The 13,626-nt window shown below is 58.8% G+C and overlaps 1 protein-coding gene across 1 annotated transcript in view; it reads left to right on the top strand.

The window, feature by feature from the left end:
- Positions 1–2,879, top strand: part of TBKBP1 (TBK1 binding protein 1) — a 15,220-nt gene extending 12,341 nt beyond the window's left edge. The window contains 2 exon segments of the mRNA XM_044921829.1: positions 8–468; positions 1,293–2,879. Of these exon segments, the coding sequence (XP_044777764.1) occupies positions 8–468; positions 1,293–1,421 (590 nt within the window). The 3' untranslated portion in view covers positions 1,422–2,879.
- The last annotated feature ends 10,747 nt before the right edge of the window (positions 2,880–13,626 follow it).

Raw genomic sequence — 13,626 nt, 5'->3', positions numbered from 1 at the left:
ACCACCTGCCCGGCCCCGCAGCCCCGGCCCCCGCCGCCCCCGCCGCCGGGCGAGAGGACGGCGGCCGAGCGCGCCTACGCCAAGCCGCCCAGCCACCACGTGAAGGCCTGCTTCCAGGGCCGCCGCAGCTACTCGGAGATGGCGGAGGGCGCGGGCTACGCGGGCGCCTCCCCGGCCTGGCTGCAGGCCGAGGCGGCCACGCTGCCCAAGCCGCGGGCCTACGGGGCGAGCGAGCTCTACGGGCCCGGCCGGCCGCTCAGCCCGCGGCGCGCCTTCGAGGGCATCCGGCTGCGCTTCGAGAAGCAGCCGTCGGAGGAGGAGGAGTGGGCCGTGCCCACCAGCCCTTCCAGCCCCGAGGCGGGCACCATCCGCTGCGCCTCGTTCTGCGCGGGCTTCCCCATCCCCGAGTCGCCCGCCGCCGCCGCCTACGCCCACGCCGAGCACGCGCAGTCCTGGCCGTCCATCAACGTGAGTGGGGGCGCCCGCGGGGTTGGGCTCCGGCCGGTCGGTGCCCGAGTGACAGGCCTGCGTTTGATTCCGGGCCTCACCGCTTAGCCGCTGTGAGGCGTTGGACGAGTTACTTACCCTCTCTGATCCTCAGTTTTCTTACCTGCCAGATGAGGGCAGTGATTCTATGATCTAATAACGTTAGAGGGTTCCTGAGAGGGAGGCAGGGAGCCTAAAGCCCTCTGCTGTGACTCTAGTGATGGAGGCCATGATGACCGCCACAGGTCTGGGGCCCACACGGGGTCGGGCCTGCTCACCCAAGTTCCCTCCATCTGGCCTCAGAGCCCCTGCCCTTTACCTGCTGTCCTAGAAGACAGCCTGTCTCGGGTTCTATCATTTCACTGAAATAATGAGTTTCCTGAATGTCAGAGCCAACCCTTGCCGCCTGGAAGGACCAAAATATATTCCAAAGCCAGATAGAAAATTATTTTTGGGTTGTACATTGTTTGGGATTGTCCATCGCTTTGAGTTATCTGCGAGCCGTGTCTTAGTCACTTTGGGGGCATGTCTGGGTCTTGGCTTCCCTCATTACTGCAGATGCCCTGGCAGGCTGAGCATACACACCTCCTGGGGTCGTAGGCCCTGGGTTGGGGGAGTGGATGCTGAGCTGGTGGAAGGTGGGCAGGGAGGGCGGAGGAGGAGGGATGGTGCTGGACAAAAGGTAACCAGGCCTTCTCTGCATGGTACAGTCTTCCCGGCCCTGGGTTTCGGGAAAGGGCAGGCTGGGCTGTGGGGACCACGAGGGAGGGTTGGGGACTGTAAGTGACTCCCCTCTCTCTCCACAGCTGCTGATGGAGACTGTGGGCTCAGATATCCGCAGCTGCCCCCTCTGCCAGCTCGGTTTCCCTGTTGGGTACCCAGATGATGCCCTCATCAAACACATTGACTCCCACCTGGAGAACAGCAAGATCTAGGGTGCGTCCCCCACCCATTGGCTGTTTGTCCATCTTCTCTCATCACCCCCAAACACTCACTCACTTTGAATGCTGCATGAATCTCGTGGGGGGCCCCTGCCCCTTGCGACCCCCAGATACCTCCACTAGCTACCGAGTCAACGTGTGTGCCGTCTTCCCTGGTCTAGGCACCACTCAGCCCTGGCTCTTCCTGGAAGGCCAGCCGAGGTTCTTCCCAGCTCCCTGGCTTCTGCTGGGGGTGGGTGGGGATCTGGGCTGGGATGGGGAGGGGCATACCCCACCCAGCCTCTCCCTTTGCCTTTCTGTTCTCAAGACAGGGTTGGATCCAAGAAGGTGTCTAGTGCTTGGGCCTGGGGGAGGGGGAGGGTATCAGAGGACTCTGGGAGCTCCCCTAGCCTCTCCCCAGATGTCCATTTTTCTCAGGCTCTGCTCTGTCCAAGGAGCACCTCCCTGTGGGGTCCCAGAGCCTGCCTTGCACGCTGATACCAGTTCCTCCATCCCATGGCCAGCTCGGGGCTCTTGGCACGCCCCCCACCCTTGGGGGAAGGAGGCATCTTGTTTCTTGCCATTCCCTGCAGGCCAGTCTTGTTCTCCTCCTCTGCTCCCCTGGGGAATAGGGAGGGTGGGAGTGGAGAGGGAGGACCCTACAGGACTGGGAGGATTCAGCCTAAAGAGGCTGCCCGGAGGGCAGGGGGTGCGGGGGTCATCCTGCACCATGACCCCCAGGCCAGGGGAATATCTGTGCTAGCCTCCCAGGCCCCCGCATCCCCCTGGAGCCCCTGCCCCAAGACGCAGATTTGTTAAGATAGATGCTCCCCTCCACCCTTACCCTACTCGAGTCCCTGACACCACAGGTGCCCTGGAGCCAGTGTGTGACTTGGCCTCGGTTAGCTGGGTGGGTGTCATCAGCCCTGCCTCCCAGGCCAGAACCTGCGGATGGGCCCAGGGTGCTGTTGGAGATCAACTTCAAAAGAGCTAACCCCCTTCCTGTACCCCAGCGACCCACATTCCCTCTGTGAAATCTACCTCAGAGTCGTACCCTCAGAAGGATGGGTAAGCAGGAGGCCAGGGGGTCCCCAGGGCTGAGGTGGGGAGCTTCCTACGGCAAGAGCCTGCTGCCCCACGATGAATCCAACTCCCCCCCCACCCCCGCTCCCCACTGCGAGCCTCTCCCAGGTCTCAGCCCTGGGCTGGTGGCAGTGGGTGCTACCGTCAGTGCATGTACCATTCTGATCCAACACTTCCAGGCCCCCCCGCCTCGTCACACCCCTCCCCTCCTCCTCAGCGCAGGGGAGTGAAGAGGTGTGTCAGGCAGGAAGGGACCAAGGACTCCAGAGACACATGGCATTGTATCTTGAGTGTTCCCTCCTGGGAGGGGAAATGGGAAAGGGGGCCTGGAGAGGGAGGTGGGGGCCCCTGAGCTCTCTGAACAAGTTGAAAGTCCAAATAAAACTTACCTGTTCCATCTGCTCTTCGTCTGTGCCCTCCCTGGCTGGGGCGGGGAGAAAAGCCTTGGTAGCAGGAGGTCTCTCAGACTCTCTCAAGGAACCACAACCACGGCAAGGCGGGCACTGGACAAGCAGGGGATGCATTGGGGGCCCGTGTTTTAGGGTGATTCTGGAGACGTGGGTATGCAAGTGGCCACAGATGACTTGTGACATGGAGTTTATTTAAAACAGATATCTTGGGCACCTGGGTGGCTCAGTCGTTGAGCGTCTGCCTTCAGCTCAGGTCATGACCTCAGGGTCTTGGGATCAATCCCCGCATCGCATCGCATCGGGCTCCCTGCTCAGCGGGGAGTCTGCTTCTCCCTCTACCCTTCCTCCCTGCTCATGATCTCTCTCTCTCTCACTCTCCCTCCCTCTCTCTCTCTCTCAAATAAATAAATAAAATCTTTAAAAAAAGGTATCTTTTTTAAAGATTTTATTTATTTATTTCAGGCAAAGAGCTCGAGCAGGGAGAGGAGCAGAGGGAGAGGGAGAAGCAGGCTCCTGGCTGAGCAGGGAGCCCGATGCGGGGCTCGATCCCAGGACTCTGGGACCATGACCTGAGCCGAAGGCAGCTGCTTCACCCCTTGAGCCCCCCAGGTGCCCCGGTAGAGGCTGTCTTTGTGACAAAGCAGCCAGCCCAGCCTTGAGCCAGTGTCAGGGACTGTTGAACTTGCCCTCCCAGCAGGTCCGGCAGGTAGAGGTTCCGAAGCCTTGGGGGTTCGGTAGCCCCTATGTCTTCCTGCGGTGATTTCAGCATGCCAGGAACCAGGCTGGGCCTCAAAGAGGAGGAATCTCTGTTCCATGTCCTTATGGTTCTGAGAGCGGGGGGAGGGGCTGGGCTCCAGGCTCAGCAACTGCATTGAAAGCCCCACAACCTGAGAAGTCAAAGCCAGGTCGTGAACCTGTGACTTCTGCTCCAGTCAGGGCTGTGCCCTCTGTCTGCAGAAAAGGCCTGAGCTCTATTCACCAACTCTGGGTGCCTTTCGTTTCCACAGGACCCCTGTAGGCCAAGGATTCATTTAAAAGGCTGGGGCAATTGCTCATCGAAGGCTGAGGTTCAGCTCCAGATCCAGGGCAAACATTCCTCCCCATTCAGTGCCAAGGTTCAAACCCCAGTGGGGAGATGTCCCAGCTTTCCCTGCTCCTCTGTTGCCGTTACCAGCTACAGCTGGCTTCTAAAAGTTCTTCCTACCTTGATTCCACCTGCAGCCAAATCCTGAGTGCCAAGAAAGGTGAGAATAGCCATCCCTATGGGACATGGCTTCATAGACCATGGAAAAGAAGGTTCTGGAACTTTCTGGAACATGGGCCCTCAGTGCACCCTGGTGCTCTTCCACCTCGGTCAGCTCCCATGGAAGAAGGCAGCACCCAGGTTTCTGGATCTCTGGAAGCATTTGCTAGCATTTGAATGAATTAGGGGTGGTACAAGGACATGAGGCAAAGAGAAATCCCAGTCGTTGAGAAAAAGGGCAAAGGATGACCTGGGAATGAACTATAGGCAGGGGCATGACCTGGGTAACCACTTCCGGTCCTTGGCATGTCTGAAGGTAAGAGGTAACCCAGGTCTCCTACAGCCTGGACATCTTCCCGATCACCGGGGTGAGGGGTGCATGGGGACATAGGGTGCATATTCTGGCAGTTTGTCTCCTTGATTTCTAGGGACCTGGGACAAGGCTCAGGTGCAGGGCAGAAAGTTGCTGGGGGCTGGAAGGGAAGGGGGGGGAAGGGGAAAGCTAGTGTGTCCCTAGCCCATGTCCTCCAGAACCACCGGCTTTCATTTAATGTCCCCCGAAAGGAGAGGACATGAGAGGTGGGGGAGCTGGAGGAGGGCTGGGGAGCCCTGCCAACACTCATCCCTCTCCTCCCAGGTAGGATGGTGATCAGACAGGGCAGTGGCTACTCTGGTTACCTGTTACTCTGTGGGAGTAATGTGGGGGGCACTAGGGCCTGAGAAAGTGTGGGGGCAAAGGGATCCAGGTCACCAGGCTTCTGGAAAGATGAGGAGGCTGGGACAACTTTCACAGGGGCAGAGTGGAGGGAAGACCACTGTTGAGGCAGGAGAAGACACCCAAGGGACCCACTGGCTCTTGCCAGCACAAACCCAGAGCCAGACCCCTGGTAGGGGTCGGGGAGATGCCCAGGGACCAAAGCTGCCACGGGTCTATCTTCAAGTGGCTCAGTGAAGGGCCAGTGCCCAGTAACGTTCTCCCCAGCTCTGGCCCCTCTGCCTTCAGTCTGTCCTTCACCCACGAGCCGCCTCCTCTCCGGGGACCCTGCCCACCCCCATAGAGACCACTGCCCCTCTTCTGGGTCCCTGTGCAGGCTGTCAGCTCCTTCCAGAAGCTGGTGTGTGTGAGCTCGCGCGCGGGAGCGCATGCAGGCCCGTGTGTGTGTGTGTGTGTGTGTGTGTGTGTGTGTGTGTGTGTGTGTGTGTGTGAGGGGAGAAGCTGATCGCTAACAAAGAGGAGGGGTGTGTGGGTGAGTCAGCCGTGTTAATGAGAAACAACTCACCCCGCTGATTAGGACTAATGAAGAAGAACAGAGGGGGTGACATCTTTATATAGGGTAGGGGGAGCAGAACAGCTCCCCCAGTCCCACTTCTCCCTCAGCAAGGACAAGAACAGCAACTTTGGCTTCCGCAGGAAAAATTGAGGTCAGACGCAAGGATGAACCCTCGAGAACAAGGGGGATTCTAATTGGGAAGGGGTGGGGCAAGGTGTCTGGGGGCAGAGGCCCGCTCCTGTGGGGGAAATGTGAGAGATCCTCCAGCGCCCTGCTCCTATTCCTGCCCTTCCTCCAGTTTCTCTGTATTGATTCCAGAGAAATTCTGGGCTCTCAGGGCTGTGCTCCCGGGTTGCCCAAGTGCCTCTGAGGTCTAACCACAGCTGCAGGGCCCTGCGGGTGCTGGGGCGGATGCTCCAGTCTCTGCTGCTCCCATGGCAGCCTGGAGAGAAGGCTTTGGTTTGGGGCATTGGCTGTCTATACAGATGGTAATGACCCAGGGAGGCCTGGCCAGGTCGAGGGCTGGAGGGGGCCAGGGTGGGGGGAGGACCTGGGCATCAGCTGGCCCTGTCCTTGTGGCAGAGGCAGATGCCCCTGAGAACCCACAGCTTCACCCACCCTCCATGCCAATTGAGCCAAGGGCAAGGGCACCAGGCGTGCCTCGCAGCTGTTCCAGTTGGCTGTGTGAGTGTGGGCATGGGGGGAGGGAGGGGAGAGGCTGGGAGTGGGGACAGGATGGGTGTCGGCCAACACCTCCTAATTTGCATTACCACTGACACCCTTCTTGACCAAGAAAATGGAGCCAGAAATAACAAGGGGGGGAGGTGTTCCCTGGGGGCTCTTGGAGGCTCTCTTTCCTTGCCTCCAAAACCCCCACAGTGCGGTGAGGGAGGCAGGAGGTCAGGCCTTTTCCAGCCCCATAGCTGGCCCCTCGCAGGGGCAATGCACCCGCTGTCGCTCCTCCTCCCTCAGATGGGGCAGACACCCCATCCCGACCTCCCACTTCCTTTGGCCCACACACCTCAGACGCCCAGTCCTGCCTCAGTCCTTCGGAGCAGCGTCCCCTCAGCCTTCCCTCCTCTGGGAGCCCTCTCCCTGGGGGCCCTCTTGCAGCTCTCATGACCCCAGCTCTGCCTACCCTGTTCTCTTCAGTCTGGGTCCTGCTGCTCTGTCAGATTGGGCACTTCCCAGGGCAGGCCCAACCTGGGAGCTGCTCAAGGGAACGTTCTGCATGAGAAATAGTCCAAACATTAGCAGGGGGGCTCGTGAGTAGATTCTAGAAGTGGCATGAGGTGGACCAGGGTCCAGTGTGAGACCCTGGCCCGAGGGCTATTGGGTGAGAGGGCGCGGGGCCTCCCAGCTCTGTGAGAGGCCTGTGGTCCACCTTTACTTGGAGGCAGTTCCCGCGCCAGGCCTCTCCTTTGTGAGTTCCGTTGAGGAAAGGACCAGGACTGTGCCGTTTAGACACATTTCCTTCCTGTCCCGGTGACCACCACATAGACCCCCACAAACGCGTTTGGTGCTTGTGTATGTGCATTGAATTCACGTCTGTCATGGACGGCGTAGAGAATGCTGTGGCAGCCTCAGCCTGCAGGGGGGAGACGGGCCGAGCCAGGAGAAGGAGCTCCCCCTCGGCCAGAGGGGCCCGGGACCTGGAAGAGCCAAGTGGTGAGGGTGGAGGCAGAGCAGAAGGGCCTGGCAGGGAAACCAGGTCGCGAGAGACAGCCCAGAGAGCTGTGAACACGATGTGGGAAGGAGCGAACAGTGAACTGAGAACTCCCCCCCCTTCCCCCCTCCAGAGATGCTATTTTGGAGGGAGAGAATATATGCAGCGCAGGGGGCGGCGGGGGGTATGCCTGCTCCCACAGGGGTCAGCCGGACCACCTGCTGCCTCCACTCCTGCCCACCATCCCCACTGGCCCTGGGGCCTCTCCCCGCCTCCAAGCACTGCCTCCCTGTTGGAAAATAGCTTCTTGCTCTCTTGAGCACAAGGGGAGAAAGAACGAGCTAGGGGATCTGCAGCTGGCCTCTTGGCGCCCCATTTGAGAGTCCCCTGAGGCCTCAGACCTAGGGAGAAGCTTCTATTTCCATTGCTTCCCTGGAAAGAAGATGTGGAGGGTACTGTGGGACACGAGGTGAGGCAGGTGCCAAGTACAGCTCAGCGAGCCTGAGCGCCTCTCGCCCCCAAGCCCGTACTTAGGGTCGCCCCATTAACATCAAACTTAGGGAGTGAGTTTGGTGTTAACAGAGGCCAGGCGCTTCCAGGGCCAGCTGCGTTTGCCCACAGGAGCTCTGGCCCCTCTGGGCGGGGAAGCCAATCTTGGCCCCACGGGCCAAGAAGGCTGGACAGAGGTTGGTGTCCAGTAGAGCCCTTGCTTGACATGAAGGGAAATTCCTGTGCCCCAGTTCAACCCCTCTGAGGGGACTTGACTCATTCTGGGATGAAGGCTCCAATGCCCTGTGGGTTTCTGTGGTGGCTGGGGGCAGGGGGCGGACAAGGTGCGCAGAGAAGGTGAGCACTGGGGATGAGCGGAGACTTTGGTTTTTGGAGCCTGGCTCTTTCTCTGCCTGATGGTCCAGCTTCAGCGGAAGAAGCAGGGCTGGCTGAGCCGGGAAGAAGGCCCGGCTTGGAGCCAGTAAGGTGCAGGGCACGGAGAGGGAATGTTAGGGTCGACTTTAGGAAGACCTTCTGGTGAAGACACTCAGGCACATTTCCCCAATGAACGGACGGATCTGGTTCCTTGGATGTCTTCCACAGTAGATGCCTCCCTCTCTCTAAGCCTGGGGAGTCTGGGCTGCCGTGGGGCGGTGCAGGCCAGAGGCAGCAGATGAGGGGTCACCCTCTGCAGGCGGTGGGGGCCTGAAGGCTGCAAGGAGGAGGGGTAGGGAGGAGAGTGGGTTCAGGGGCAGAAGACCTATGTCCCCAAGCCAGGCTGTGGGGGTGGGGTTTGAGTTAGGAAGCCACAGGTGAGAACGCCGTCTCTCCTTAGTCCTCCTCCCACTGTCCTGTCTGGCTTTTCTTCCAGTGACCTTAGACCAGGGAGGGACAGGGGGAGGGGGGCTGTGGTGAAGGGGCCTGGCCGCTCCCCCGTGCCTGAGCCAGAGGCCTGCAGGACCTCTTGCAGGGGGACTGGGGTGGTGGACTCAAATTCCCTGGGGCAGAGGGACTGGGTGGAGGTGCTCAGCAGAGGGGCCAAGGGACACAGGGAGTCTTTCCAGCCAGAGTCCCCTGCTCCAGAGGGACACCCGGCCCAGTCTTTCAACCCAAAGAGAGGTAGGTGGAGCGGGCTGATTGTGTGCCCATCACATCCCTCCCCCTTCCTGGGACCCTTGGCCTCGTGGGTGCTGCAGGCCCCGAGCTCTCCTGCTCCCCAGATGGCAAAAGCAAAGCGTGGATAGGAGGTGAGGTGACCGGGAGGATCTGGAGATGGTGTGAAGGGGATGGTTCACCCAGAAACATGGGTGAGGGGCAGGGAAGAGGACCATTTCCCCCTGGGGTCAGAGAGCTCCTCACCTGCCTTGGCATCCCACTCCCTCCTGGACTGGCAGGGACAGAGGGCTGGGTGGGACTTGGCAGAGGGGCTCTCAGCCACCACCCACCGTGAGTCCTCAGAACTCTGGGATTTATGGGCCTCTGGTCTCAGGCACTGTCCTAATCCCCCAGCAGGGACACGGGGGTCTCTTCCTCACCGTCCAGCAGACTCACCCTGTCACACTTAGCCCCAGATACACGAAGCACAGTCCCAGTTACACACACACACACCCTTCCTCACTTTTCAGGCTCCCAGGGATAGCTGCACGGCAAACACACACAGAATCTCACACCACCGGGAGCACACACGGGTATGACCCAGGTGCCACAGGGATATAACCACGCACTGCCTCGCACTCACACAGGACCCCGTGTGGGCCCCGGGAATGGTGCATACGACACATGCATGACGGCCAACATGCACACGCAGGCACGGGCCCCGGGTTTGGAAGTCGCCCCCATTAGCCAGTGCTGTGCTGGTAAGTGTCGAACAACCGGCTCTCCAGTTTCAGCGGCCATTATGATGGCACCCAGCCCTGGGAAGAGGGGAACATAATCTACTCTTTCAAGCTGGTTCAAGCCAGCTCCAGCCCACTACTCCTAGAAATCACATGATAAAGCTTAACTGCAAATGGGCACCCCCAGGAGGGCTGCACCTGAGCAGCAGTGACTCATTCAGGCAGGGCTTCTTTCCCCTGGGGGTGCCTCCTTTCCCTACCTTCTCTCACCACCCCGCCTCCTGTCCAGATCCCACTTCCTGCCCCTCTCACTTCTCCTCCTTCCCTGTCACTCGGGGCTTTGAGCTGGGTTTGGTACTCAGGCCCATCTCTTTTACCCTTGCTTCCTCCTTCTCTCCCTCCAGGTATGGAGGGTGACAGGCCCATAGCTAATCCAGGCAGGCTTCCAGGAGGAAGAGGACAAGGAGAGGGATGCTGTGTGTTTCCAGAAAAAACATAAACCTCTCTGCCTCCTTGTGCCTGGCCTGTCCCTGGTCAGCTTATTCTTCTCCCTGGTCATCAGCACAAAGAGTCTGATCAACATCAACGCTGCTAACCGAAGGCGAGAGAAGCTGCAGCTTGCGGAGCAGTGAGGGGAGGTGGTTAGAGCGCGTTCTGAGAGCGAGGACCTCTGGTTCTAACCATGCTCTGGGAACATTGCATCACTTCTCAGAGTTTCCTCTTCTCAATTAGAAAAAAAAAAAAAAAAAAAGGGGTCCGGACTAGGTAGTTTTAATTTCCTTCTTGGCTCTGACATTTTGGCATTCTATGTTTCAGAGAGTCTTCTAAAATCTATTCTGTGGGAAGGATCCCTTGTTGCTAATCCTGATCTTCTCCCAGCACATGAAGGAGGTGAACAGATGTGGTTCGGGATTGGGGGGCAGTGGGTACCACAGCCGAAGGAGCTGGAGGCTGGGCCTGGGTGTCTGTAGGTTTGGTTTTGGGGCCTGGCGGGCCACATACATTTGGGAGACCTTCCAGCAGCCTCTGCTCCCTTTGCTATGGCTCCTAAATTATTCCCGCCACACACACACATATAAGAGGAAACAGGGTGGGAAAGGGGGGAGGGAGGGGAGAAGGAAGGAAGGGAGGGAGGGAAGAAAGGAAAAGGAAAGGAAATGAAAGGGGGAAACCATGGGATGAAACAAAATGAAAAGGGAAGAGAAGAAAAATGTTCACCATGGATGCAGGAAGCAGCCAACCTAACCAGTCAAGGTGCCAGGCGGGCCTGCAGGGGATGGGAGAGCGAGGGGTTCCTGTGGTTACCAAGCCTTCCCTGTGCATCTGGGAGGGGGCGCGGCCCTGGGCAGGGGCAGGGGTCCGGGGGGCATCCCGCCCTCTGCCCTGGGCCCCTGGCTGCTGCATTGCCACTCCTCTGAAAACAACCCAAACCACAAAATTGGCTTGTGGTTGGGTGAATATCAGTCACGGCTATTCAGCTTGGCTTCTTAGGATGACTAATGGGGTTGGAAGCCCCCCTTAGTAGACCCCAATTTTTGGAGGAGTCAGAGGCAGAGATGGAAAAGTGGTTTATTTTGGATGGGATCTGAGCTCCCACATGGTGGGCTGCAGGCGCTGTGTCCCAAGCATGTCTGTGGGCCCTGGGGGCTTGGGAGGGCGTCGCCAAGTTAGGGGGTAACACCATTCCCAGACTGCCCTCATCCAACAGCTTGGAGCAGGGAAGGGCTGGGGATGAGGACACTCAGGTCCCCCAAAGGGTTCTCCTCTCAATCTGCCTTTTCCAGCTCCAATTCTCAAGGGAGCCAGGAGCCAAGCGGTTGCTGAGGGTGGGGCTGGGCACAGCGGGTCCCCTGGGCAGGGCCTGGGTATCAGCTTGGCAGCCCAGCTGGTGCCTGGGCCTGGGACCAGAGTGCTCACTTGGAATTCCCCTCCTCTCCCCCACCCCCAGGTGGCCATGTGACCTGGAGACAGGTCCCCTCTGCTCTCTGGGCCAAGTTCTGCTGGTGGTCTTTCAGGCAGGAGCGGTGGAGATGGGAGAAGCCAAGGCTGTGAATGGGAATGCCCAGCCCCAGGCCCACAGCCCGTGTCATCTAGACAGATAGTTCTAGAGTTGACAGGATCTACCTCTCCATCCTTACTCGAGTCAGGATGAGAGAACCCAGAGGATCCTGAGTTCCAGGTGGAGGTGGGGCGGGTAAGAGCCGTACTATCTTTTTTTCTTTTGGATAAAACATTCTTGGCCCGTTTTCCTCCCTCCTCCTTCCTGTGCATCCACAAGGGAGGAGGTCGGCTCCCTTCATGTCAATATTATGTAAAGTGGGGTAAAAGCATCCTTTAGAAAGTTTAGCTATTTTTATTGATCTGTAACATCTCTAAGGAAGAAGTGCCCTTGCCAAGCAAGTACATGTCATGACAAGTCTCCACCCCCCCACCCCCAGCCTCACCTATCGAGAAGGCTGAGACTGAGCATCCCCCCTTCCTGGTCCTCCCAATTCCATCCCGGGCTTAGGAAAGGAGCCGGCTCTGGGCAGCAGGGGGGTGGGTCCTACCCCTGCTCCGTTTTCCCTTTCGGTGACTTTATCATTAAGCTTCATTTCCCCTTCTTGAGATGAAAGACGGATTCTTTCAGTGCTGACCTGTGGTGCCTCTGCACTGTTAATGAAGAAAGAGACGGGCAACTGGACCCTTCACCCTTCTGCCCACACCCCTGTCACCCGGGTTCTCGCAGCCCCCGGTGCCCAGCCTCATCCCCGTTCTGCCCCTCACTCTCTTTCTGACTGGCCATTGTCTCAGTTTCTCTCTCTCTCCTGCTCTCATTCTGTCTCCCCATCTTTCTTTCTGTTTCGGTGCTCCGCATTACCCCTGCCTGCCCCAGGCTGGGGGTGGGCACACGTGAGTTCTAGATTGCTGACTCAGGCCATCTAACCACACTCTCCCCAGGATTCGCTTTCCCCAAACTCCCCTGCCCTCACCTAGGGTCTGGGAGCCATGACTGCGTTCTCGTCCCTTTGAGCCTTTGTGCAGGTGGGAAGGTTGAGGGTCTGCATGGACCCCTCTGTGAACTGCCCCCAGCAGCTGAGGGCTGGGGGTCCCCTGGTGGGTGGAGGAGGAGTCGGTTTTCTGAGAAGGGAAGTGCCTACCTCCTCTCTGATCCCTGAATCCCCCAACCTTTGCAGCGGCCCAAGGCAAGGGGCTTCTTCTCGCTCAAGGAGGGGGAGGGAATCCGTTTACTGACCCAGGCTGCAAGGTGGGGAGGTGGGTACTGACCCGACTTGTGATTCTGGGAGGGATGCAGAGCACGTGTGGACATGGAACATATAAAGAACATACATGTGGAAAAGATATGTGCCACTCACAGGCACCCCGAAGCATGACATGTCCCCTCCTCCACCCCATCCTCAACCGTTGGGGGTTGGGAGGGCCAACCCCCAATACCAACCGTGCGTGTGTGTTCAGTGTGTGAACACACACACACCAAACTCGGCATTCTCGCGCACACATCCTGAGCTAGAAGAGCAGTTCTGGGGAGCTGGACGCAGTGGGGGAGGGGGAGGACAGGGAAGGCAGGGTAGCCCCACCCCTGCCCCCTGCCCCATGCCCACCGGCTGCCTCCCCGCCTCCCCATCTCCCCGTAGCTGGCAAGTCCTCTGCCCCCTTGACTTTTCCCAGCTTCGAAGAAATACCTCCTTTTAGGGGAAAGCGAGATCGTGAGGGGAAGAAGGGGAAGCACTGACTCTGGGGCAGAGGCATGAGCCTGATTTTCCAGTCTGGGGGGGGTGGCGGAGAGAGGTGGCACTGGGGACGCCCAGGCAATGGGTCCTGACTCAGAGCCAGAACCACAGAGCTCCTCCGCTGTGTTGTCGTCGGGGAACAAGAAGCCACCAGGTTTATAAGAAACTGCGATTCATCTCTGCCCCCTTCCACCCCTCTGCAAGGGACCAAGGTTAGACTCGAAGAAGAACTTACAGCCCAGGCAAGGAAGAGACTTTGCCCCAGATTATCTTTTTGGAAATCTGCCCTGGGCTTGTGAAAGAAGGATGGCAACTTCAGGGGGTTTTAGACCTTGAGAAGATCTGGGGCCAGAGGATGGGACCCTAGATTTCCCCCATATAAGTCGTCAAAGAAAGCCCCCTCCTCACTTTCAGCCTAGATCGGGAGTTCTTAAGTCCCACTTGCTGTCTTCAGAGCCGCTGCAGAGGCGGCTCCGGGGGCATGCAGGGCTC

The sequence above is a fragment of the Neomonachus schauinslandi genome, chromosome 15 (assembly GCF_002201575.2).
Source record: "Neomonachus schauinslandi chromosome 15, ASM220157v2, whole genome shotgun sequence".
In the NCBI taxonomy this organism is placed as follows: Eukaryota; Metazoa; Chordata; class Mammalia; order Carnivora; family Phocidae; genus Neomonachus; species Neomonachus schauinslandi.
Note: the sequence above shows the minus strand (reverse complement) of the source record. Positions and strands in the feature narration are given on the sequence as shown.